Source organism: Rhinoderma darwinii, chromosome 3 (assembly GCF_050947455.1).
Source record: "Rhinoderma darwinii isolate aRhiDar2 chromosome 3, aRhiDar2.hap1, whole genome shotgun sequence".
NCBI classification, from domain to species: Eukaryota; Metazoa; Chordata; class Amphibia; order Anura; family Rhinodermatidae; genus Rhinoderma; species Rhinoderma darwinii.
The window spans coordinates 347,825,399-347,853,271 of NC_134689.1; the positions used below are offsets into that span (position 1 = coordinate 347,825,399).

General features: G+C 41.4%; 1 protein-coding gene across 3 annotated transcripts in view; it reads left to right on the forward strand.

Annotated features, from left to right (window-relative positions):
* Positions 1–27,873, forward strand: part of TET3 (tet methylcytosine dioxygenase 3) — a 75,718-nt gene that overhangs the window by 11,817 nt on the left and 36,028 nt on the right. The window contains exons 1-3 of one of the 3 annotated variants that reach the window (XM_075858481.1): positions 5,971–6,087; positions 6,314–6,367; positions 25,187–27,650. In XM_075858481.1, the coding sequence (XP_075714596.1) occupies positions 6,064–6,087; positions 6,314–6,367; positions 25,187–27,650 (2,542 nt within the window). In that variant the 5' untranslated portion in view covers positions 5,971–6,063. Of the gene's footprint in view, positions 1–5,970; positions 6,088–6,313; positions 6,368–18,891; positions 19,459–25,186; positions 27,651–27,873 lie in introns of those variants that run through there. The other 2 variants (XM_075858480.1, XM_075858482.1) reach the window with 2 other exon arrangements.

Sequence of the window (27,873 nt, forward strand, 5' to 3'; positions counted from 1 at the left end):
TAAAGAGTACCTTTCACCTACCCATACATGTGCAGCATGTAATAGGCAGGGCTGCACAAACCCTGGGGCACGTTAAAATTATTTCCTATCCTTCTCTGTTATTTAGATATCGGTGCCGTTATATTTGGCGCCGATATTTAAATAACCCCCTGAACTGTCAATGTGGCGTGTAATTAGCAAAGGGGCGTGTAACATCGCTGTGACACTGTCCAATCAGCTATGGACCGTGTCACCGCAAGAGCTGGAGAGAGGAGAGTGTGTGCATGCGCAGCTCAGAGCTGTGCGAGCATGCGCGTGCAAGCTCTCACTCTTCAGCCCTCAGCAGACAAGGACGACAAGAATGTGATCTCGAGAGATCATACAGTCTTGTCTTCCTTGTCTGCCGAGAGCTGAAGAGTGAGAGCGTGCGCGGCCGCCCGCTTGCGTGCACAGCTCCGCTGCCGCTGCCGAAGATACTCCCGCCATGGAACAGAAGAAGAAGAATTCACCTTCTTCTCCTCTTCTGTTCCGTGGTGGTGGCGGAGGTGCGCGCGCGCACATGCTTTCCTCACTTCAGCTCTTGCTGTGACACTGTCTGTAGCTGATTGGACAGTGTCACTGCGATGTTACACGCCAGCTTGCCAATTACATGCCACTATTGACAGTTCAGGGGGTTATTTAAGTATCGGGCGCCAAATATAATGGCACCGATATCTAAATAACGGAGAAAGATAAGAAAAAAATGTAAAGTGAAACAGTGTTTGTGAAGCCCTGCCCATTACATGCTGCACTCAGCTTCACATGTATGAGCAGGTGAAAGGTTCTCTTTAAGTGTATATCACCAAGATAGCATACAGGACCTTAGCCCTCAGTCATGTTATCTCAAAGTAGACTCCTGATTTAAAACCATGTCCCGCACATCTCCCTATCAAAGTTCCCGCTACAGATACACTACTATATCTTTGTCTATCTCCGCTCCCAGCCCTCCCCCCACCTAAAATCAAGCCTCTAAATGTTGTTACGTGGCTAACGCCATTCACTATGACCCATCCCCTAACAAAAAACAAACCAAAAAAACATATCCACCCCCCTCCTCCACGAATCCGTACATCCAACTTCCCCACAACTCCTCAAACTCTACCTTCCTACTGTTTGCTAGGTAGTAGATTTTTCATATTGTAGCATCCTCCTAACATATTTCCTCCAGCAATTTCCCGTAGGTGGATGGTGCTTTATCTATTTAAACATAACGTCTGACACATCCCTCTTCTTATTGTATTTAGAATTGGGAAATGGAGGACCAGATTCGCTCATAGACACTTTTTGGTCACCATAAAGTGACAAACTAAATTGAATATCTATCTATCTATCTATCTATCTGTCTACATTATGGACAAAATTATTGGGGTACTTTAATATAGAGTTGGTTCCCCCTTTGCAGCTAAAACAGTTTCCACTCTTCTGGGAAGGCTTTCTACAAGATTTTGGAGTGTGTTCATGGGAATTTTTGCCCATTCATCCAGAAGAGAAATTATAAGTTCAGACACTGATGTTGGACGAGAAGGTCTGGCTTGCAAATTCCGTTCTATTTCAACTCAAAGGTGTTCGATGGGGTTGAGGTCAGGGCTCTGTGTGAGCCAGTCAAGTTCTTCCACACCAAACTTTTACCACAAATTTGGAAACATACAATTGTCCAAAATGTCTTTGGTATGCTGAAGCATTAAATTTTTCCCTTCACTTAAACTAAGATGCCTAGGCCAACCCTTGAAAAACAACCCCATAGCATTATCCCTCCTCTGAACTTTACATTTGGTACAAAGCAGTCAGGCAGGTAACGGTCTCCTGGAAATTTGCCAAACCCAGACTCATTGATCCGACTGCCAGATAGAGAAGCGTGGTTCGTGTCTCCACAGAACACATTCCCACTGCTCCAGAGTCCAGTAGCTTTACATTACTCCATCCGACGCTCGGTGTTGTGCTTGGTGATGTAAGAAATGGATGCAGCATCTCTGCCATGGAAACCCATGCCATGAAGCTCCCGGCGCACAGTTTTTGTGCTGATGTCTATGCAAGAGGAGATTTGGAATGTTGGTGACTTTTATGTACTATGCACCTCAGCACTCAGCGACCCACACTCTGTAACTTTGTGGTCTGCTACATCGTGGCTGATTTGCTGTGGTTCCTAAGCGTTTCTTCTTTGCAATAATACCACTCCCAGTTGATCGTAGAATATTTAGGAGGGAAGAAATTTCACTAACTGACTTGTTGCTGAATTCAGTGAGCTCTTTAGAATGACCCGTTCTTTCACAAATGTTTGTAAGTGCAGACTGCACGGCTAGGTGCTGGATTTTATACACCTAAGAGATGGGACAGAATGAAACGCCTGAATTCAACGATTAAGAGGTGTGTCCCAATATTTGTGTCCAAATACCGTGTGTGTGTGTGTGTATGTGTATATATATATATATATATATATATATACACATCACGCTTATTGGATAAGTTAAGCTGGCCATATAATATTGATTTGTGTCAGATTTGTCCATTTCGTTCCATTGATTGGGCTTTTTTCGTGACCTGAAATGCTATTTAGACACACAGTCTCATTCGTATAGGGTTGCAAAAATTGCTAGTACCTCGGAATACACTTTGTTGACATCTACACAACCTGCAGCAGCCAGACTCCAGCAGTTGATTGGCTGGGGCCATGACACCGTATGCTAATATTTTGATATTCTGACCGTTCACGCCAATTCATTCGAAAACCTTTACACAAGCAGAGAATTTAAGTCTTGCGGATCATCACTATTTACATGAACTGTGGTGGACACAGCCAAATAACACAAAATTTCCAAGGTGTTTAATTTCTAGGTGTTTTTCAGGTTTTGATTTTGCTTAAAATTGCTTTGATCTTTTGTGTCCTTGATACTCTGTGGTTCTCCTATAATTGAGAAGAAATATTTGTTTTCTGGGTGGAGAATGGCTACGTGCACAGCCAGCACTCTTGTGGTCGAACTAAGACATTTTAGGGTGCACTTTATCATGCATGTATATATTCACCATAAGAAATATATTTCCGATCATTTTTATAATCTATTGTAAGCTAAAATTTGCTATCACTTTTTGTGTAGTGGTCTAACAAGTACCCACGATGCACTGCTCTGTGTTTGCTGCTTGTCAACAACAATTATTGCACCTAAAGTATAGTTCTCCAGACTTTGAACTGGACAGGCTGCCTGCTTGTGGTGTTTGGTTTTACTACAGTCTATCTGATTCCCTTGCTGTATTTTTGTCCATTAATTTCCATTGCTATTATAGATTAATTGAATTATAGATTCAATAAGTTTTGTGTTTGCCTACATCTGAAAACCAATGTATTAGGCACAATATAAATAGAAAAACATTAAAGGGGTTCTCCATATTTCATGTGGACAATTTAAATATTTTAGCCACCTAATAGAGGTCTGCAATCCAGAACTAATTATGTAGGTGTTGAACGGATTGCCCTGGACCTCCGATAATTGCCATTGACATCAATGAGTTTCCATGACTGTTCCAATGTCAAATGCTGATCAGAGCAATGGAAGATGTCGGTTATAGAATTCCGGGAACCATTTATTCAGGGGTCCCAGGACTTATACCTCCACTGATGTATTGAAGCATTGGATTGAAATGAAGCATTATTTGAAATGGGTGCCTATCCGTGCTGTGAGCAGGGCCTTGAGCGGGCCAAATACATTCGATTTAAAGTTGGCCAAGTCGGCAACATTTTTGCAGGGTCGACTGAGGATCTGGTGTGTACGCGGGCCTCACAAGGGATCAGTCATGTTCCATGCGCAATCCTTTATTTCTGTAGGAGATGAGGGCTCTGGCAATGGCTTTTTCTTTTCCAGTTTCCCGTTTAATAAATAGGCACGCTTGGCCGAATTTGGAAAATGGTTGTCGGCTGAACGATTTATCTTGTGTATGGCCAGCTTAAGACAAGTTAACTCCTATGTTGAGGCTTTATTTGAAAATTCAGAGGCCTAGATGCAAGGGTCAACACGTAGTCCACAGGTCATGAATTGCTCATTTCTAGACACAGAAAACTTTCTAAGAAATCCTACATATCTTCTGCCCCAGTTACTTACCAATAGCTTGACGTGAGATTAAATCCCTAGCTTTCACTCTACTCAATCTTCTTTTCTCCAACAAACTTGTTACTGCATTTGCCATAAACATGTTGGACTTTGCCAAATCAGGTCCTACTATCAAAGATCACGTACTACAAGAAAAGCCTATTTGCCAAATTGTAATGTTTGGTAGGGGAGTCAGTGAGTTCCCATTAGTTAACCGAGTACGGAGCTCGAAAGGGTAAAGAACAACAACCCCAGTTATGTTCAAGGAGACTATTCTCGAGTTTATATTGTAGAGTTGTTCATGTGTTTATATTTCACTTCAATGAAATCCAAACTGATGTGTTTGGAGCTGTTGCCGCTACACACAACTTATTCAGTGCCAGAGGTCATGCAAGGCGAATGTTTTCCAAGGCAAACCCTTTAAACATTACACGTTACTCATTTTGTTATAGTATTAACGTTGTTTCGGAATAATAATCCAGACCCACAAGTCATGCACAATCTCTTACTACCATATAAAACCTTAAAGCTGTAGTACTTCTGCATGTGCCGGGACTAGCGAGGACGCTTGCCATGATCTTGCATTGCTCCTTTAAGAAACCCGCGCACACAATTCAGACGCACAAAACATTCAAGCCGTTTCCATTTTAGACTTGGTTCATTTTAGGTCACCCTGACTTGCTTATTCAATTTCATAGTTAGTAAAGGCTGGAGTATATGTATCCGATCTTCCTGGGAATGTTCATGTGTTCTGCAGAAAGCGTGCCAGCAAACACATGGCCACAAGTCTATATGTTGGCTTGCTGGGGAAGATGGGGTTTCTTGTCTTACACACCCAGAACATCCTTTGCAGAAACATTTCCTGTTTTTTCTTTATCTCCGTTTTCTTAATGTTTCGCTTAACCCTGCAAATGCCGTACTGTCCGCATTGGCAGTTCACAGGTTACAAACTTCCGCAGTTTAAAGAGCTAGCGCTGCCTGAGTGTTTTAAGGTTTGGTCGCGCCACCCACTAAAGTTAACCCTTGTAGTAGCGGATTGGCATCACCTATTGCCAGAAAATAAATATAGTGAGGATAACTTAATTTCTGGAGTTCAATCCAGTCTATGAATCGCTTTAAATTGTCGTACCATAATTTTAGGTCCCATAAAACAATAAATTATTCTTTATCTCATTACTTTGGGATTTCGCTTTTTTTTTTCTTCATTTAATTGGGGTGTAAATTTATATATATGTGTGTGTGTGTGTGTGTGTGTGTATATATATGTATAAAATAGAATTCTATTAAAGTTACGGTCACTGTTGGGCGACGGAGAGCCCATGATCATCTCTCCATATATTCGCCCTTGTTCATTGTCAGATGGAGCTTGTGCTATGTATGTCTGTGTACTGTCACAACGCCATTACTGAATAGATGACATGTAAAGGATATAGACACTTGTAATAAATGCAAAATCTCTTATAGATGAGGAAGGAAAAGGATGCCCTTGCCATTGAGGGCATCACATGTTCTCTTTGCACATAGCACACGCTCACACGGAAGTCTTAATTGATTTCTGTGGCTTAAAACCCTATTTGACAGCTCCGTCATTCATTCTTTGTAGTCCAGTCCGCAGATTCCAGCAGCCTTGAATTGCTGGGAGAGAAACCACATGGTCTGATCTCCCTGTTAAGAGCTGAAAAAAAATAAAAATCCGGCATTACAGCACCCAGCCCCCTCCCCCTCCCCACCCTCCCTGAGCCTTGGTCTCCCTACTACAGCAAGCGAGAAGGGAGGGGGCATGTCACATATCATGTGTTGGGGGTAGGAGAGGTACTAAGAACTCTGTCTTATGATAATGATCCCAGCGTCTGGCAGAAGAGGGAGAGAGAGAGAGGGAGGGAGTTCATGAAAAAAAAAAAGCCAATGCACCAGTGTCTTTATAGGAGCAGACCTAAAATGGCTGCTGGTAATCAACTGTATTTTGATGCCAGATCCATTTAAACAAAAGGTTATTATTTTGTCCGTCCGTCTTACATTTTCCAGGGACACCTAGAGATTGTGGTCTGGGGGAGCCGTGTAAACCTATCATTTAAATTTTATTCTAGCCGGCAACCAGCCAAGGATCCTTTCACCCAGACGCAGTGTTTGAGGGCTAGAACCTCCCCCCATAATACTACAACATCCTACACCTAGAATTCTATGTTTAATTATTGTTGTTTTTTTTCTTTCTCTAGATCAATAAGGACAGCTCCCAAATTCTCCCGAATGAGCAAGTGCCGAGTGTGACGGTAGGTGCAAATTAACTCCTTCATGACCTCTTCATGCATTTTCACATCCCAGAACATGTGATCCAAATGGGCCCATATAGTCCCTATTCAGAAGACATAATACGTAAAGTTACTTACCGGTTAAGGAAGCGATGGGTTCATGTTCTTTAGCTTTTAGCATCTAATATCTCAGTATGTTAATATTTCGGGGGCCTGTTTTGTCTCTTTGCACAAGGTTTTTAAATTTGCCCAAGAAAAGGAAATATGTGTTGTGTTTGTGCCAAGTAGAATGGAATGTGTCCCTTTAACTGTGGCGTGACGTCCGGTGTCTATCATGAACACGTGTTGTGTTCGTGGTAAATGTGGTCCGTATCCACTTATGCGAAATTTTAAAGAAAATGGTAAAACGGTTGCTCTATAGTTATTACTGTTTGAAGAAATAGCCTTTAAGACACCATTTGACTTATGGAGGTTTTCTTCCATATCGGTCAGATGGCACAAGTGATATTAGAATGTGTAATGTTGACACGGCATTCTGTATACTGCCGCTTATCATATTTGTTCTGTGTGCCTCCTTTTACCACGTTTACAGAATTCAGGGGGTTATTCTTCTACATTTGCATTACTCCTGAAACTTTACTCGCAAGCAGATTAGAAATAGCGTGATGTAAGAATCATTTACGTCTACACTATTACTCCGGTATTTGTCCACACATACTACTCATCGCTTTATCACACCTTTAGCTCGCAGCACCCTGTAAACCTTGTATGTTACTCATTTTTTTTTTTTTGTATGGACCGCATAGACTACACGTCACCTATGTATCGGCTCCATTATAATTTTCTCATATTAAATTGCCTGTTTACCATCTCATGTTGGTGTGTGACCAGTGGGCACGATAATAGCAGTAACGCGGCACATGATATGTATATATAAGAAAAGCCGGGACCTTTTACTGGAACATAAATCTATATGGTTATAGCAGTGAACGTCACATTGACACTGGCAGTCTATTTTCTCTTACAGCCGCGTGTAATTGTGGTCTATGTGTAGTATATATGCTACAGGAAGAGCAAGGCATAAAATAAAGAGTCACATGCGTGAACCGTATTCCAGATCAGATCTTAACAAGATATCAAGAATCAAGAACTATATACGTACATGGCTTGTTTTGTAAAATCTAAAAGCTACTTCTCACTGTCGGGCTTTGCGTATGAGCCTAAATACGGCGCTTGTAGATTAGCTTATGTGCGTAAGGGGTTAATGTATTCAACGGGTTGCACCAGAAAAAGATTGAGCTTTTAAAAATAGCTTTTGCGCATACCTGTTTGCTGCTTTTCCGTTCCATGCGAAAACCACGGGCCCTCATCTTCTTTCTAGGAAACCTCACCGCCCCTCTCCTGGCAGGCAGATCTTGCTTTCCTCGTCTCTGGCGGAGTCACAGATCCCTAAGTCACGTGTCTCTGTAGTTTACAAACATTGCATCCCTCACACGTCACATCAGAGGAAAACACGCAGTTCCCGCTTACACGCACTTACTGGAAAAATAAAATTACGACAGCCTGCAGAATGAGTTCCCTCGCTTACCAAAGCATAATATCGGGAAAAAAGTTCTGTGCTGCCACATACAGACAGTGATACATCGTAACGGTTTAATCAATAGTACTTTCTGCGAGTCAGGGTAGAAAAACACCGACATTTGAGCTCCTTTCCACTATACGGAATAAAAAAAAATCCTAATTTACTTCTCTATGGGTTAGTACTATTTATTTATTTTTTTCTTAAAAGTTTATCTTGGTTTCATTTATAAAGGTGCTGTCAACTTTAACCATTTAAGCTCAGAAATTGCAGGGTGGTGCCAGTTCTTCCATTTGCCTGAAGTACCAAATTTAAAGAATCATTGCTTCATTAATGAAGCAATTATTCTACAATCTTGCATTTATTCTGATGTTCCTTTATTATTCCGCTTTCTAAACATAAAATTATGGACCAATGTCAAACTGGGCTTTCCTTGGCCCACCAGAGAAAATGGGCCACCCTCCACCCATACAGAACATGTGCACGTCAACCTTTAATTGTATCATAAATGTTGTTGTATACAGAGGACATGTAATCACATTAACCCATAAGAAATAGACCCTGGTGGCAAGTGATTGGCTCTAAAGTCTGCTCCAAATAGAGTTGTCTACTGCTTTTCTTTGATCATTATTTTTATCTTAAAGGGTAACTAAACTTTCAGAAAAATTCTGACATGTCATAGTGACATGTCAGAAGTTTTGATCGGTGTGGGTCTGAGCACTGAGACCCCCACCGATCGCTAAAACGAAGCAGACAGAAGCGCTTGGACTCAATAGAAAGTCTATGGGCCCATATACCGTTACATTGGCTTTCCGAGAAAAGCTGATCAGAAACGAAGCGGCTCAGCACTCACCTGAGCGTTTCTGACGCTTTGTGTTAGCGATCAGTGGCGGTCTCAGTGATCGGACCCCCACCGATCAAAACTTCTGGCATGTCACTATGATATGTCAGAAGTTTTCTGAAAGTTTAGTCGCCCTTTAAACTTCTTCCTCCCCACACCCTCCACTTGCGAGGTACGGCAGTTGTTGTGTCTCTAGGGCTGGGAAAACACAGCAACAGTCATGCTGTTGATGACTGTAGAACAGGACGAGTCTAAACAGCACTGAGGTGCCTGCACCCTCATGCAGGTCCTAATAGTGAATAAATGATCCATCTGACCCCACCTCTGAGCTGTAGTGGTGTATGCAACACTGAGACAAGTCAGATAATTGGGCTCCTTCTACCACGAAGTATTGATCTGTGAAGGTGCAACTCTCTAGAGGTGAGTACTATAGTAATGTGTATATAGAACTAGTTGCATGATATTCATACATTATTGCGGCAACTTTTGCTTTATAAAATATGGATGGAAGAGCTGATGTTACCTTGGAGTCTAAGGCTCTGTTTACATCTGCATTATAGCCTCTATTGCAGATTCCATCACATTTGATGGAAAAAATAGTGCAGCAAACAGCACAATTTTTTTTCTGATACAATGAGGGTATGTGCACACACACTAATTACGTCCGTAATTGACAGACGTATTTCGGCCGCAAGTCCCGGACCGAACACAGTGCAGGGAGCCGGGCACCTAGCATCATAGTTATGTACGATGCTAGGAGTCTCTGCCTCTCTGCAGGACAAACGACCCGTACTGTAATCATGTTTTCAGTACGGGACAGTAGTTCCACGGAGAGGCAGGGACTCCTAGCATCGTACATAAGTATGCTGCTAGGAGCCCGGCTCCCTGCACTGTGTTCGGTCCGGTACTTGCGGCCGAAATACGTCCGTCAATTACGGACGTAATTAGTGTGTGTGCGCACATACCCTGAGGGATACCATGATTGAACCCAATGGATCCCATTATCAGTCAATTTTGTTGTTTTGTTCCTATGACGGAGCAGAACAAAAATTGACGATTACTTATGTGAACCAAGCCCTAAGTTATCTTGCCACCTGCACTTTGTTTTTTTGTTGGTGCTTAGGCCCTATTATAATTTTTTGGGACCTGTTCCTTATGCTAAGGTTATGGGCAGCTTTAGGTTTGATAGCCTCTTCCCATTGTTGTACTACCTGTAAAATTTACTTTTTCTTTCATTCTCAAGGATTGGCTTATTATATATCCAGATAGCAAGATCAATACCCCGAAGTTGTAATAAGTTGATCCCAGTTTGTTCCGCCTTGGGACCCTCAATGACCGTCTGTAATCTGTGGAGGAACCGGGCTCATGTGTTAAATTCCCCTGCAGCGCTTCAGTCACGCTGCTTATCACTATCTGTAGGATGGAGATTATAACTCTGAAATCTGAATTCCCTAATAGTTTTCTTTTTTTTGAAAATGGGTTTTTGTTAACAAGATAAACCCTTTTAAAGTAGGGGCTTTCTCATCGAGCATTGATGATGTAATCTGTTTTCTCCAAGAGTCCATGCATCACCTCTCTGTACAAGACCACTGGCTGCAGCAAGTTTGTGTTCACACAATCATGACATGTATTTTCAAAGAATCCACAGCGGAAATCCAAGGCTGACACTCAGAATTCTGCCATGGATGTGCCAGCAGATCGGCAGCTGGATTAGCCACAATATCATTCAATGAGGTTAATCCGCAGCTTTACCATGTGGATTCCATGGAAATAATGAGCATGGCCCCCTTTTCCTCAGCATGGACAACAAAAAACGCAGACGTTTTCCGCTGCACGTGAGAGGAGTATCATTCACTTGCATTGAATTCGAAATGTCAGCAAATTCGATGGGGATTTAGGTGCAGTATCCGCATCTAAATTTTCATCAAATCCTGAACGTGTGAACATAGTTTTAGGATTATATAGAAGAGGACGGCTATAAACTTTTTGATTACTAAAGCTGACCATAGACATTATTGTTTGGCCTTCATATCCTGTACTTTTCGTTGGGATCTGGCAACATTTAAAAGTGTATGAACCCAAAAACCCTGCTGACTTTTCATTGCTTTTTCACCTCAGGATGGGAATGCGTGTTATGAGGAGGGAAACTCGCGTGATAACTGCTGGCCGAGCAACTTCTTGACAGCAGTAAGCTAATGTCTGTGGCTCGCTGTCGATGGAAATTCGCTTAATTTCAAGAATGATCATATTTGCAGGAACTAGCTTATCGGGACTCTGAATTAAATATTGTGTCTATTATGGATTGTTGCACATTGGTGCAATATACAGAGAACTGAAGCAAAATCTATAATCGCTAAATTTTGGGGGGGTTTTTGTGTACAAAACTATTGGGATTTCTTTTGTTTTTGGAAAAGTTGTAATGCAACATTTCCCCCATATAATAGTGCAATTGTCACTGATGTGATGTATAGACACTGATGTGTACGATGTGCATACTGTCATGTATGTTCTGCCACAACCCATAATGTGTCCTGTGTAACAATGACCTGTTTTTACTGGGAGATTGAAGATACAATGGGGAGAGTTTAACTGCATTATGATTTAAAAGATGCCAAAGCATTGCTGAACAGAAGACTACTCCAGGGTATGTTCACAGGTGGCAGAATTGTTGCAGAAATTTCTGGAACTGAAAATCCGTTCGTATATCTGAAAGGGGTTGTGCAGTAATTGAACACCTCTTTAAGTGAATTATGACTGATATGCTATAAATGCCTGATAAGGTGCAGGTCTTACCTCTGGGGCCCTCACCTAGGTGAAGAATTGAGGTTTGTTAACCCTCATTGGCCGGTTCCCAGAAGCCAAAGTCTTCCCTGTTCTCGCACCTATAAGGCATTTATGGCATATCCTGTGGCTACTGCCTCATGTCATGAAAACAAAAAATGTGTGGTCGTACATGATCCATTGCCCACCGCAATGCCTTATGCCTGAGCCGTAAAGCCGCTAAAGTTTTAGTCGCAAAGTTAAATGTTCTTCTTGATCAGCTGGCTATTAAAGGGAAGACACAGCTGAAGAGAGCAGATCATGCAGGTGCTTGCAGCACAGGTAGACCTGCCCAACCGGTCTGTATGAACAGGTGTGGTTCTAGAGGAGGAGAGCAAGTTCGTTTAAAGAGACACAAAGGATTTATAGGCTGTCACACCTTCAACTTCAGTTTTCTGTAAGGCAAAATCAAGCATGAGCAAAGTCATATCAAGCTAATGCCTTGACATGGGCTAGCAGAGCAACCAGGTATGGAGTTTTCTGTGAAGGTGTAGGAGAGTCTACACGGCAGAATTCTGACATAAACTATAATTAGAAGTCCAGTCCCAAAGCATTGACTGACTAGCGATATCTCTAGTAGAGCAAAGGTTGCTGGTTTTTATTTTTCTCTTTCTTCTTCCTTGTAGACGGGTGGCTGTGTGAGACTATATGGCTATTTTATGGTCTTGGGTGGGCAGGTGCATCAATGTATTTGTGTATTTCTTCATAGTTTATTTTCTTGTCTCAGGTGCCTTGTTTTATATATTGTAGGTGTAAGTTTTATTTTTCACAATTCAACATATCAATACACAAAGATTATCTGACATTTTAATGTTGCCACAATATTTCCACATGTATTTGTGGAGAACGAAGCCTTGTTAAATTATGATGAGCTATGCTGTAAAGCCCTAGATGTGCACACAAAGTAATGTCAACTTGCTATGGTGTCAAAAGCTTTGCCTCAACATTTAGCTTTTCTCAAGTATTGTCACTGTGTCAGCAGTTTCTGCACCAGTGAGCTTGTCTTGACTACTATTATGTTCCAAATAATTGGGGTAACGGCTGTGAAGACAGCAGCTAATCTGATCTTCTGATAATGCATATACTGTTCACATGCTCATATGAACAATGATCCGGTATCTCTGTACCTATTGTTATTTGTAAAACATATATTCACAAAATGTAGTGCATAGTTCATCAGTTACTAACCCAAAAGGAGCTTTACACAAAAGCATACATACCATATAATATATAGATCGTTCTATTCTGCATATTGAGTTGAACATATGAAAAGTTCTGGTTGCCATGGGATACTGTCAACAAACTTGTCAAACACATCGCTAATAGCTGAATTATCATGATGCAGTTACGAAGTTGAAGAAAAAATATAGAGGTGGATTTCCTCGGAGGTGCTTTTTTTCTATAAATAGTTTGCACAATAGACTCAAATTCTTTTCTTTAGTAGCGGGCACACTACCAAGTGAAAACTTGCATCTGTGTTTCCGTGCGTTTTGTTGCGGTTTTCCCCGGCTGCCACCCACTACGATCCCTAGAAGGAATAATTTTTGTTGCGGGATTGAAGATAAAAGCAAGAGAATCGAGGATAAAGTTCATGCAGTATTACGGTATCGGCAACTGGCTGGTAAGTAAAGATGAGAAGTAGATAATGAAAGTATTACTTTATTCATCTAGACTACGCATTTCTGGACCGAACTAGTCCCTTCATCAGGTCTGGTATGAAGGGACGAGGTTCGGTCCAGAAACGCGTAGTCTGCATGGATAAAGAAATAATTTCGTTATCTACTTCTTACCAGCCAGGCGCCGATACCGTAATACTGCATGAACTTTTTCCTCGATTCTCTTGCTTTTATCATGATGCAGTGGGACTGTTAGTTTTGCTAAATAATTAGCTTATGCTGCTTAGCGTAAAGACAACACTTCCGAGATCGCAAATCACTAGAGTAAGCAGTATGGGACAATGAGCCAACAAGGAATGCTTGAATATTTCAGCTCTGAAGCTAGAAGAATTGTGAATGCATCTCTGGACTATAATACCTGCTGTAACTCAGTAATGCAATGTATTTACAAAGTTATTCAATCTTAGATGTAGATTATTTCTATATGTAAAGTGTAAAATTGTGTTTGGAATGAGACCAGCTTTAAATGACTGTTTGATGTGCATTTGACTGGCACCCGTTTGCTAGGATGAGACTGAACTTGCCAGTGTAGTCACCAGTTACTTTGATACTTGTGGCATGCGGTAAAGCTGTGTTTTGGACCCTGTACAATGGCACATGTAATTCCTACAGCTCGTAATATGGACCTGTGAGGCACTGTTTTCGCCATTGCTTCTAGAAGAGAATACCTCCATAATACGACATGCGATGGAACATGCCACAATTTCTTGTTGAATGTTTTTTTTATTTTTTAGCAAGATTTGGTGATCACGCAAATAATACTGAAAAACCTCCTTATAATATTGGAGTACAGTATGGGGTAGTAATAATCTGTTGGTGCTTTATTACAGTTATGAATTATACATGTCTAAATTCAATAATATAGTTATTTTTTGCCAATGTCCTTATAGGCATTACTATGGCTCCCTTCCACCAGAGATACAGACTCGAGTCTTAAGCTAAGGGGCACACCATATTTTACAGGCTGATGATGAGAAATCAGCCTCTGAAATCCAGACGTTTACTAGCGTGTTATTGAAGTGTATTTTTGGAGCGTTTTGTGAAGCGTCAATGGAAAATACTTCAATGTGGAAAATATCTTGTAAAATGCTTCAAGTAGTGACATGTCTCTTTCTTTTTCTTCAGCTGCGTTTTTTAGTTAAGGTTTCGTTCACATCTGCGTCAGGGCTCCGTTCCGACATTCCATCGGAGCTTTCCGTCGGAACGGAGCCCTGACTGACACAAACTGAAACCCAAGGTTTCCATCACCATTGATTTCAATGGTGATGGATCCGGTGCCCATGGTTTCAGTTTGTCTCCGTTGTGAAAGGGTTCCGTCGTTTTGATGGGTGAATACCATAGTCGACTACGGTATTTATCCCGTCAAAAGGACGAAACCCTTACACAACTGAGACAAACTGAAACCATTTGCACCGGATCCGCCACCATTGAAATCAATGGTGATGAAAACGGAAATCTTTGGTTTCCGTTTGTGTCAGTCAGGGCTCCGTTCAGACGGAACAGAGCCCTGACGCAGATGTGAACATAGCCTAAGTGGCGTTAAAAATACGTTGTGTAGTTCATAAGAGGCGTATTTCCGATTTTAAGTAAATTGGAAGTTGTTTGCAGGTCTGTTTCAAGTGTATTTCCACATCTAATACGAGAGTTGTATGCGCTGAAAATATGCCGTGTAAACGTACCCTTTTACCAACCTATGGAACCAATAACACAGTTCTTCACTAGTTGACCTCATTATTTCCATATAGTTTATTATCTTTGCGTTTGAGACTTGGAGATGGAGAATGTGATATAATGGTTGCCACACATGACATCCTGCTAGAAAATGAGTTTCTTCAAGTCTCAGCAACTTTCTACTTTCAGTCTGACATGAAGCGAGAACACCATTTAATTTTAGAGCTTCAGAATTTGGTCTATCTATAGGCCAGATATAGACTTTCCAATCGTCACTACAGTTTACGGTTCTTCTCTTTAAACCTGCAGACTATTAAAGGGTGCAAGTCCTAGAGATGAGGGGTTAATCATTGACTAGATTTCTATTGCCCTGTTAAAGTCCCTGTAGGGGAGCTGATACAAACTAAACTTTAGAAGTTACTGTTTTACTCTTGGAATGCTAGAGGCTGTTAAATTGTAACCCATGAAAATCAAAAATCCAGTCTGTTAATGATGATTTATATTAGGACTGAAATTTTTTCAGAATTTTTATTTTCTTATTTTTTGTAAGCAGCAATTAGTCTGAAGCTATTACAGGAAAAAATTCATCCCATGCACTTGTTACAACTCAAGGACTTTATCTACACCACCTTCGTTTTTTTTTTGTCTCCTTCCTCCGTTTCCATTCTCCAGTGTCACAACTAGAAGCCGTGGTTGAATCTGGTACTTGTCCTTTTATTCTGGGCAGATAAATTCTAGCCATGTGTAATACAGGAGCACGTGTAGTTGTATAACAACACATTTGTTCCCGCCCTCATCGGAGCCTCCCCGCGATCCGAAGTGCGTAAACTTAGTAGTGCAACTGGCAGCAGATAGTTGACATTTCTAGCATGCGTGCTATGAGTCCTCCGGTCTAGAAGCAGTGAAAAATATACACCTAATATACTCTTCTGGTTAACTCTTCCGTAGACTCGTCGTTATTTGATGATATGGCCAGTGCATAATCCATATGTATTACGTTGAGCAGAAATAGATCAAGATCCTTTTCAGGCGTTTGGAAAAGGATGGAATATTAACCCCAATTTAATTGATTTCATACTCGTGTCATCACTCGAGGGCTATAGATTTCCTGTGGGACACAAGAAATCCCCACTGACATAATAGATCTGTATAAGGAATATTTAATACGTTTATTGCATGATATAATAGATCTGGTCATAACATGGATCTAAAATCACAGACGTGCACTAGTTACACTGTGGCAGGACAAGGCCGAAAGGCTAGGGAGTTTTTTGTGCTCAATGCTATGGAGAAATGGAATGTCACATTTCAAGCATATGTTGACATTATTCAGAGCTGTCTTGTTAAAAACAGGAAAGACGTGTCCAGCCAATCTACAAGTTAGGCCCCTTTTCACACTGCGTTTATGTCTCCGTTTGTATACTTTAAGCGGAGGCTGCGACATATGCATCTATCACCCATCGACTATTACGGACTCCGTTTAAACGGATGTGTCATGAACGCTAATGACTTTTTCATGATGTATCTGTTAAACGCATCCGATCATTACATATTCATCACCCATGGGCTGTTACGTAATGAAAAGCTAATGATGTACATATTAAGCAGTTTTTCGGGCGTTTACAGCCGTGTGAACATACCCTTACTGTGATATACAAGTATAATTTGACTGGTAAAAAATTTTCATGCCTATTTTATGAGGTTTTTTTTTGTAAATGTTTTTGCATGAAAAAACAATTTGGGGCCCAAAAATGTTATCCTGCAAATTTTTAGATTTAGTGATGCACCTAAAAAAATAAACGCTAGCATTCCCTTTTCTCTCATTACTTCTTACTCCAGTCTGTATCTTCATCTACAAGAAAACTAACAAAAATAATAATAATTGTTTAGACCTTTAGGCATGTCTGGTGGAGTTTTTTGCTAATAGTTTGTTTTGCTACCAGTGGTGGTTTTTTTTTTGTTTGTATTTAGGTGCCTTTTTTCACACTGCAAATTATGCGATTCAAGGATTATGTGATGCAAAGATACCTCTTTGCAGCGCATGCTTTTTCCTGAAAAAGAAAGGCCACCAAAACGGCATATAAAATGCAACACACATTGACACTAGCTTTTTTTTTTTTAAAGCGGGATAAAAAAAAATGGAGATCTATAGGACAAAAACACCACTAAATGATTCAAAATCACCAAAGCCAGGCTTGCCGCAAGTTTGGAAAAACGCTGCTGATCTAAAAGAAAGCCATCTAAAAAAAACTGCCATGTTTGTAGGGCGTTTTATATTTCCCTATTTATTTCAAGCTAACTTCTGGCCACACGCAAAAAAAACACCACAAAACACGTGGCGTTTTTCTCACGACCCCTTTTTAAATGGAATTTAGCTGATTGGCGACTCTAACCCACTGCGATCACCTTTTTATTGCCAAGGAAAGGCCCCTCTATGACGTACATGACAGTGGTCATCTTCATGAGACAACCCCTTTAATTGGCCTCTACAGTCATTCTTTTTCTTGTTCTGCTCCACGGACGTCATCGCTAATATATGAATAATGGCTGTTCAGCATGACCTTTCTTCTGTTCGGGTCTTAAGGTTTCTAAACGAAGAGTTCATGATTTCTCTGATTGTCCATCTTTATGATGGTCAGGTCATCCTCTTCCTCTTCTCTCCTAAGGTCTTCCAGGTATATTTGTCATGTCCAGTCAACTTCACTCTGGCCATTTGTACTGGAAGAAGGTGATGTGGTTTGGTTAATGATCGTGTTTTGTTTGTTGTCCATGGTATTCAGGAGTCATCACCAGCCCCAAAATACATCAATACTGTGAAATACAATAAGCCGCTCTTTTATGGTTAAATCGAATAAATGCAATGTGGCACTGGGTGTTGCATATTCCGCTCAACAAGGTTTTTGTTTAGCATTTTCCTATGCATTCCTTTGCTGGGTTGGGCATATGCTGCCCTCCTGTTTTTGTTTTTTTGTACATTATAAACTCAACTTCATGAGGCTTAAAAAAGGTTCCATTTCTTCCTAGCCACTGTCAACAAAAATTAATATGTGTGTTTATCCTGCTGTAGACTTAAGAATCTTTAGTGAAGGTGATCGATGCATTCTTCTAGACATTTACAGTTGTGAAATGATTAGTGGTCAGAGAGCTCTCTGTAAGCTAGACCAATTGGATCCACACACATGTCATGGATCAAGAATGGTTAACTGTTGTGTTCTTGGTAAGCTACACAGTTAGCACATTGGCCCACGATTACAAAGACTGGCATATCGCACACCAGTCTTCGTAAAGAAGATAGTTGCCGTGATTTACGCAAATTTTTTTACAAGGCACATACCTCTTAATTCATTTGTTCGATTTTGCGCGGTCGGAGAGGCAGAAAAACAAATCCACACATGCTATGAGCAGTTGTAGATTTGCAACAACATTTGCGTCCCTTTTCTCCTCCCTTTCCAAATTTGACGAGTGTTGAGAAAAGTATTTATGACCCGTTCTGATTTGTTACTTTTTTTGTCACGGTTTACACCAAAAACTGGAGCAAACTGAATGATAAATGTGGTCATTGTTTTTTGCCATTTAAAGCAGTTTACTTCTGCTCCGTGTAGACCGTGCATCTGGTTATGTAATCACTATAAAATTCTCCTTTCAAAAAAATAATAATATTTGGATCGGTGATATGGCGATGACCTCTTCGTTTTATAGACCAGGTGTCCTTACCATCATAATATTTAGTGTTTCTAAATAAGCAGCCCGATTAAGAGTGTGGAACAAGAATCCGTAATTCCACCGCTGTAGAGGAGCCCTCTAATTAGGACAGTATTCTAGTAGAAAGTATGGCCCTTTGCGCTACGTAAGCTATGCCCAGCCTCTGATTGGCACACAGCCTTACGCAGCCGTGGAAGGGTGGACTCCGCTTTATCTGTCAGTGCTTCCTAGATTACATCATACGGGGAGATTGGGACTAGGCGAAGGAAAAGAATGGGAGCTCTCTCTGCCTTTCCGCGTGCCCTATGCCAGGGAGAAGTGAAACTCAATACCAAAAGCCAACAGTTTGGGAAGAGCGGAGAAAAACAGCTTTTCATTTTTCGCTAGCAAGAGTAATCTTAGAAAAAAAAACCCCAGAAAGATCAATTAATTGCAGCCTTACTCTGTTTCTCTAAATGAGCAGAGTCAACCGTCAGGGCCACCGGGGCGACACAGAATGCTGCATTTGATGTTGCTGCCATATAGCTGTTGCCCATGGAGGGAAGAACCGCCCGTCTGTTTTTTAGCGGCCATTCTCTCCGTAGTTTGCAGCAGAGCGAGCCTGTGTGCTGCATGCAGAATGTACGTGTGCTGTTTGACAGGGCTAATGGCCCCTACAGCTGTTAGGAGGGGGGAGGGTGAGGTGTGTGTAGGCTGAATCTCTAAGCCGCTTCCTGCTCACCACTTCTACTCTCACGTCCTTTAAAGCCCCAGGACTTCTCTTCCTTCTTCTGCTTCCTCATTTTTACGTTTTTTTTTTCTTTTTCTGCTGAATCCTTCAAATGTAAGTGTCTTACGTTGTTCATTATTTTATTATTCTTATTCGATTTCCAGCATCTGGGCCTTCTTGATTGATTTTACATTTTCCCCTCTGGGCTTAGCAAATTAAGGTTATTCTGTGAAAGGGTTAAAGTAAAGGTTTGATGACGCAATGATCATGTGCTTTTGAATATGTGACATTATGATAGATTTTAGTGCAATGAATGCTTAGGGTTTCATCTGCTTTGTGGAGATATGGTTTTAGCTAGCCATAGTGTGAGCTTCTATTGTACATACTCTTTGTGTTTGAAACCGCTCTGTAATCTCAAATATTATACATAATATCATGTACGTGTTCCTATGGGTTACAGCTCGGTGCTCTTGGTGTTACAATGTCCTTGCATTTCATTTTCGCTCCACCCCCCCCCCCCCCCATTTTTCCTTCCCTTTGCACATTACTAGTGGTTTTCAGCAAGTATATATATTATTTATAATTGTATATCTATAATTTACATGTAGAATACTTATATGCAATGCTCAAAGACCAGGTAGGATAAGCTTGGCGCCTATATGGTTGGCAAGCTGTATTGAGATGAGTAGTTTTTGCAAGCGAATATTTTCCTTGCAGGAGACTGATCCCTGGGACACAATGCGGGACTGTTTTGTGTGTGTGCTGCTACAGGAGAAGGTTGCTTGGAGGATGTTTGAGGAGATCCAGCGTTCGTACAAGCCTGGATTTCATTGTGTTCCTCTGCAGCAGACAAAGAGGCAGCAAATGATGGAGTGTGATGACTGGTGTGGGATTTTTATTGGTTCACAAAGCCGGGCTCTGTAGCAAAAAAAGACGTCCTACTTAACCCTGTGCAGTTTCAGAAATGGACAGCCCTTCGCTACGGTTACCATATTTAATAGGATTCTAGTATTCTTTCCGGTATTAATGCTTTTCTTGGTATTCCATTATCCTTTGGTAAGGGAGGTTGTGTAGTATGGTCTTTACACAATGAGTATAGTCTTAATTGTCTTTAAAATGGATGTTCAAAAATGTAACGCTTGGGAAGATTCTTTCCATAAAGAGATAATAGACTATATAGTGTATAGTTTCAGTAAAACCTGCATCTGTCAAGTGTTTTTCAACAAGGTCACTACCACTGACCTCACACGTCCTGGATACTTGGCCTAGACATTGACCCACCAGATCATTCATACATATGTGTATTGCCAAAGTGGACAGACTAAGGGTGAAGTCACACGTGGTGCTTTTGTCTCGTTTTTCCGCTGCGGAAAACTTTACGATGTAATCCAAGGGTAAAAAATATTTTTCCCATTGAACATTGTAATTGTGAACCGCTTATGAAGGTCGAGGTCTTTGGACCAAGATTATGGTTCTTGTTTAAAGTATGTTAAAAATGAGAAAAAACGAAAATTATATAATTTCTCACCTCGCGCTAAGACTAGGTTCACACCACGTCTGGACTCTACGTTCAGTGTATATATCTGGAAATTCTCCCTACATATACGTCTAACGTATGGATAGATTATCATTAGCCAAACCTATGCCCGGATTCCCCTTTTGGCATACATTTGGCCTGTATTTGTCTGTATACCTTTGCCTCATCTGTATTGAAAAACCTAGTACTTTGTATAAAAAAAACAACAAAGTATACCAAAAAAAGTGTACATTTTTTAAATGGGAGTCAATGGTGTTCAACTGGCATATAGTTGCGAACGTCTGTTTGTACCATCCCGACAAATATGACGTTACAGTGTAACTGTAGCCCAAGATGATGATATGTTCTGTACCGGAATTTTTAGAGGTTTACAATGAGTTCTCCCACCAGTAAGATTACAGCTGTCATTTATAGACAATCCTTTGCTTGTTACGATCACAATGGATTTATACAGATATCTTATATCCATATAGGCAGCTGTCTATACGCTTGAAATCCTACAGAGCTTCGGCCATAAGTTGTAGTCGTGAAAAACTGTTCTACCTCTACCATAATTCACTTTTACTATATTAATAGTCAGTGATTATACTTTTGTAATGCAATGTGTGTTTTGTAATGTCTGTTTTAAGTGGATCTGTTCAATTGTGCAATCATTCCAAACTTGAGCATTACCACATTTTAGTTAACGTTTATTGGCAATGGCGCTTAAACCAGCAAGACTTGGGGAATTATATGCACTATAACCGGTGCACTGTGTGTACCTGTGGTAGACAGGGCATAACTAGAAAAGGATGCGCCCTATAGCAGACTTTTGAATGGGTCCACCCTCGATCAACAACATTTATCAGCTCCATGTAAAAGTTAAGACTTTCATTGCATTTCATTATCAGACAAGACAAATAAAATAAGTTTAGACCCCAGACCAGACCCCAATGTATCCATCTCAGGGGGCATTGGAAGATCAGGGGCACAAGCCCAAAGGCATATGACCCCCCCCCCCCCCCCAGAAAAAAAAGTTTTTAAAAAAAGTTTGACAAATTTTAAAACTCATGATCGTTAAACTGAACTGTCTCAGCAGTACACTGTCCCTTGATATTACTTTATAATTAAAAAAAATGTCTGAAACATCTCTGTAAATACACCAGCCCTGCCCCTATATAATTTCTCTAGTCACAAACACTAATTTCTAAATGATCACTTAGCTCTCAATAATACAAACATGCACTCAAATAATATCATTATACAAGAGCCAAATAATACCTACTCACCATGACCACATATATTTACCACAAAGACAAATAATATCTACATATAGTGGTCACATACCAGTTCTACACTGGCGCTCTGCAAAGTATTATCGTGCTATGAATACACTGCAATTCTAATGATCGGGGTAGGGAAACGGACAAGTGAGCCCTAATCTACCCGCCACTCTGTCCCTGCCTACTTGCAACGACCCGCCCTAGGCGACGGGGTACAACTGGGCGGCGGTCCCTACGCTCAGTAAGTGCACGAGACAAACATACAAGGAAATATAAAGCAAAGGGAAAGGGGCAGTTGCCCACGGCAACACCGTGAGCAACAGAGTGGTGAACGAGCAAAGTCAAACCAGGAGAGCACGAGGTACCAAACGCAGAGCAGAAGAGTAGTCAGAAAGCCAGGGTCAGAATGGAGCAGGATCAAATTGTTAGGAGCTGTAGCTGGGCCAGGAAACGACACGGAAAGAATCACAAGCAAGGAGGAACAGGAAAGGCAGGTATAAATAGACAGGCGGGAGCTAGCTGAGTCTGGCCAGGCTGCGATAGGCTCTCCTAAGCCTGCCAGCCAGAGTGGTGGAAGCTGGAGTCAGTCTCAGAGGGATAGACTCAGGTGAAGACTGATTACCTATGGAAGTTAACCCCGAAGCTGTGCCTGGCAGATCCTTTACAGCAATGAATACAGTATAATATATCCTGTGACTTACAGGTGACGTCTTCTCTGATGAGACTTGCTCACTTTCCGTTTTCTTTCCATCCGACCCAGACTGCCATTATGACTTCTCCCGGCCGACTTGTCTCTGCAGAGTTTGCTGCACAGATGTTTTTAGCTCTTCCCAGCAAATCCTCACCCTTTACACAAACATCCCTTCCTGTTGTTCCCCTTAACATTGTCCTACTGCTGCAAGTATAGTACCACCAAAAATAGAGGCAAACAAATAATGCCCCATACTGTAATAGTGCCCACTTGGTACCCCACACAATAATAGCGCCCTGCATTGTGCAGTACACTGTAATAGTGCCCCTTTGTCCTTTACTTTCACAGTGCCCACTTTGTATAGCACATGGTGATGATGCCCACTAACAGTTATAAGGCCCCCCTAGTAACCCACACGCAGTAAGGGTGCGCCCTTACAGTAATTATGCCCCATTAGTGCTCCACACACGGTAAGCGTGCTTCCTTATTTCCCCTCACATAGTAAGAATGCCCCCTTAGTGCCCCCACATAGAAATGATGCCGAACTCACAGTAATCGTGCCCCCTTTGTTCTTCACACACAGTACAGATGCCCCTGCATATTAAGGATGCCCCCTTACTTCCCCACAGTAATGATGCTCCTTAGTGCCCCAATACAGTATTGATGCCCCTTAGTGCCTCCCCACACATAAATAGTGCTCCTTAAACAGCAAACAGAGCGGCTCACTCTATAGGCCTCTTTCAGTTTTTGCAGTCAGTAGCCTGGCGCAGGTAGGCACGATAACTTCACACATCGCGCCAGCCTGCGCTGACTTAATGGGTCAGTGTGTGAATGGTGAAGTAGTGCCCCACTCCCAGTAATTATGCCCCCTTCGTTCTCCACACACAATAAGTGCCCCGCATAATTAAAGATGCCCCTTAGTGCCTCCTCACAGTAATCATGATCCTTAGTGCCCCCTACACACACAGTAAGAATGCCCCTTAGTGCCTCACAAAGAAATTATGCCCCTTAGTGCCTACCTCATTGTAATGATTCCCACAGTGCCCCCTTCACAGTAGTGATGCCTACTTAGTGCCCCACAGTAGTGATGCCCCCTTAGTTCCTCCCCACACAGAAATAGTGCTCCTTAAACAACAAACAGAGAAGCTCACTCTTCAGGCAACTTCCTGCCTGTGCAATCGGTGGCGTGGCACCGGTAGGCCTGCCCTGGCATCAGGATTCAGTGAGTGAATAGTGGAGCAGATAACTGACTTCTCCCTGCTCCACCATTGTATTCAATTGTATCTGCGTTCTGAGGATGCCGATACAATTGACCGTGGCGCCGAACGGTACGGCCTCCCTGCAACCACGGGCACCGTAGCAGCCGCTGGCTGTGGCTGCTACGGCGGTAGTTACACCACTGATGGTAGGGTAAGGGGTCATGCACACATGAGCGCATTGAGGCTGTACGTTTCCCTAATTTGGAGCCGCACGGTCTCCAAGTGCTGCTGTACACGCGGTGTCTGGTGATATATGGAGATAATCTCCCCCAGAAGCAATAGGAGGCATGTGAAGACAGAGCCCCATGCACTACAATAGGAGCCTATTATGGCTCTGTACAAAACAGAGCCTTGATACAGCCGTGTGGGCCAAAGGGACGAGTAAAGATAAATACATCTCTCTGAAAAGCATTGCAACTTCTAAACTGAATCAGATGTTTTGAGAACACTAATGTGTATGAAAATGGTACTTTAATATAAGAGAGACCTCATGAATATTAGTCACTGGTTCACTGGAATCTAGTGAATTACATCTTAACCCACAAAATATAAGCCTCCACTTTGTGTAGGAGTGAGGCTCATTGTAATTGGTAATCATTGGTACACTGCAAAATCATGAATATTGGTTTATGTCCCAAAAGACCTGCCCCCCACTTCTTGGCTATGACAGATGCTGGGTCATAACACATCTGTAATAAATAATTAAAATAAGTAATTTTTTGTGTCTGTGTAGGGGTACTGGGATGTCCACAAACTGAATGACTGAATGGTTTTTACTATCAAAATTTTCCTTCAAGATCATAAATTCTATGACTAAGCAGCTTCAGATTTGTGACTAATAACACAAGTGAATATTTGCATCACCCAACTGTAACACTTGAGACTTCAGGCTATTACAAAACTGTAACTTTCATTGTTGCGTCACATAGTTCTATGAAACTTGTATTTTTTATACATACATTTGAGCATTTTACTGCTTTATAGCCCACTATGGTCTTCAGCTTGTCTTTTAATTTTTTAAAGTTCCTTTTTAATTACTGGTATTACTTAAAAACATTTTATATTAATATATATATTTTTTTACTTTCCCCAGAATTGTTCAGAAAGTATTTTAGTTGATGGACCCAAAACAAACCAAATGGAAACGGGGCCAGTCAATCCTGCTGAAGAAGGAAGGGTGACGCAGGCATGTGACCAAGTCCTGCTAAATAAAGGATGTGAAGATTTGGGAAACAGGTTATTAATGGAAGCAAACTCTTGGTTAAGCAATACTGCTATTCCACAGGATTCTGGTGAAAAAATCAATTGGGAAAACGCTCCCATCCGCAATCATGCTGCTGCTAACAATTCAAATTTAGAAGATGCCAAAAACCTAGTAGCATTCTCTGCTGTGGCCGAGGCTATGTCCTATGGTTTACCAGCATCAGGGACTCCATCTATGGTTTCAATGCAGCTATATGAAAAGTTCAATTATGAAATGAACAGAGAAAGCTCTGGCCTTCCAGAAAATAAACCTCCATCTTGCCCAGAAGATATAAATACTCTAAAAACCGCTCTAGAACTTGCAAAACATGGAATGAAACCCCCTAATTGTAACTGTGATGGACCGGAGTGCCCAGATTACTTGGAATGGCTTGAGAACAAAATCAAATCTGCTGTTAAGGACCATCAAGATGGCTCACACAACACTCTGAGTCAGGTCAGCAGGGAGCTGGTGGACAAGAACTACTCTAAGGAACAGGTGCTTGCACTAGAAAATAAGATAGCAAAATGCCCTTCAGCCTCCCTTCCCTTTTCTCAAAATGCATGGAGCATTGCAAAAGAGAAGAATATAAGTCTGCAAACTGCAATTGCCATTGAAGCGCTTACACAATTATCTACTGCACTTCCACAAACAAACAAGGATTGCCCCAATGGCCCGTCACAGACACCTTTACCTTCCCATGAACGCCTAACGCATTTTCCATCCGCAAAAGGCGACCAGGGTCATTTATTACCAATGTCATACAATGAACTGTTCCAAAATCAGCAATCCCAAATATACACTGGTAATAATGCACTTCCTATGTCTCAGCCCACTAGACAAACTTCTTGGGATCAAAACAAGAAATCCAGTTATCAAGAAGGACAATACATTCCAGAAAAACTATCTCATGGCACTCCAATGCTGCAAAACGAGGCATCCACTCCACAAAAAACAGAATTCATGCAGCAATGGGTTCAAGGTCCAGAGCAACTAAAAACCCCATCAGATCCCATGACTGGGTTGAAGCAGTTGCTTGGGAATGCAGATGATTACATTAAGTCTGTGTTCAAGGGACCTGAGTCCATAACCCCCAAAGTAAAAAAGTCAAAGCAAAGCTCGGTTAAGAAAGAAACTCCAACATCAGATTTTTACAAAATGTCACCAGATCAGTTATCTCAGCTGTTCCAAGAATCCGATTTCCATAGGAGTACACAGGCTGCATTACAGCAACATCTTCACCATAAACGCAACCTCTTTATAGATTCAAACACTGCACAGGAAGTTTCACAAGAACAACAAAACTGGTGGGTACCAAGCCCCCAAAAGGTCCCAAAGACCACAGAGAAGCCAGTAAAGGAGAGGAAAAAGAGAGGGCAATCGCCATCACAAAAACAAACGGAGCCGAAAATTAAAGCCCCTCGTAAACAAATACAAATTAAAAAGCCCAAGCAAAAAGATGGCCAGGCTCTTTTCTTGCCAGTGAGCCAAATAAAGATAGAAGAATTTCACCCTCTGAAGGAAGAGAGCCAACCAAAAGCAAAGGTTGACCAGTCTGTTCCCAATGAAAAATCAATGGTGCTTACATCACAGTCTGGATTACAGGCTAATCTTCACAACAGATTTACATTAACCACTCAGGAAATGTGCAATGCAAATCAGTCTAATGATGGACAGGGCAATAGCTTATCACTCGGTATTCCTCAAACCAACAGTTTTGGTCCAAAAAATGCAAATGCCACATCTTCTGTTGATGATACCAGCTCTAGCTCTGGGCAGAGTGACTCTGTCAGTCAACAGGCCAATGCAGGTCATGTTAGTGTTCAAACTGAACTAATTGATGACAAATTTGAAGATTTGATTAGACAGTTTGAAGCAGAGTTTGGTGATGACTTTCCACTCCCCAATACAGAGATGTCTTCTCAAAATGGTGCAAGTCCTGCAAAACCAGCAACGTCTTTAGAGCCGCAGGCCAGACTTCCCTTCCCTCCCCAACCACTGTCCGCTGAAAACTCTTCCATGTCTTCAGGACAGGAAATGTCTCAGAATTTTGAAAGTCTGTTCTCATCTAAATCTCCAAAACAGGTCAAAATTGAGTCTTCTGGTGCTATTACAGTGGTATCTACCACATGTTTCTACTCAGACGATAATCAACAAGTTGATGGAACTCCTACAAAAAGTGAACTGCCTTTTAATCCTTCTCTTAGTGGGTTTTTGGAATCTCCATTAAGCTATTTAACTTCTCCAACCAAGAGTTTATTGGACACGCCAGCTAAAAGGGCTCAATCTGAATTTCCAACTTGCAACTGTGTGGGTAAGTAAATAAGTTTGTTTATATATACAAAGCTTAAAATGGTCTACAATGCGTCTCCAAATGATAACTACTTTTCTGCAAAATCATTGCACACAGTGATTTCTCCACGATATCCCAAAAAATTCACCATATTCCAGGATGGGACAGATGAAAAGTAAGTAAGTCATGGAAAGCAAATGTTGGAAAGGAAACAATTATTAGATCTAGGTTTCTTGACTTTGAA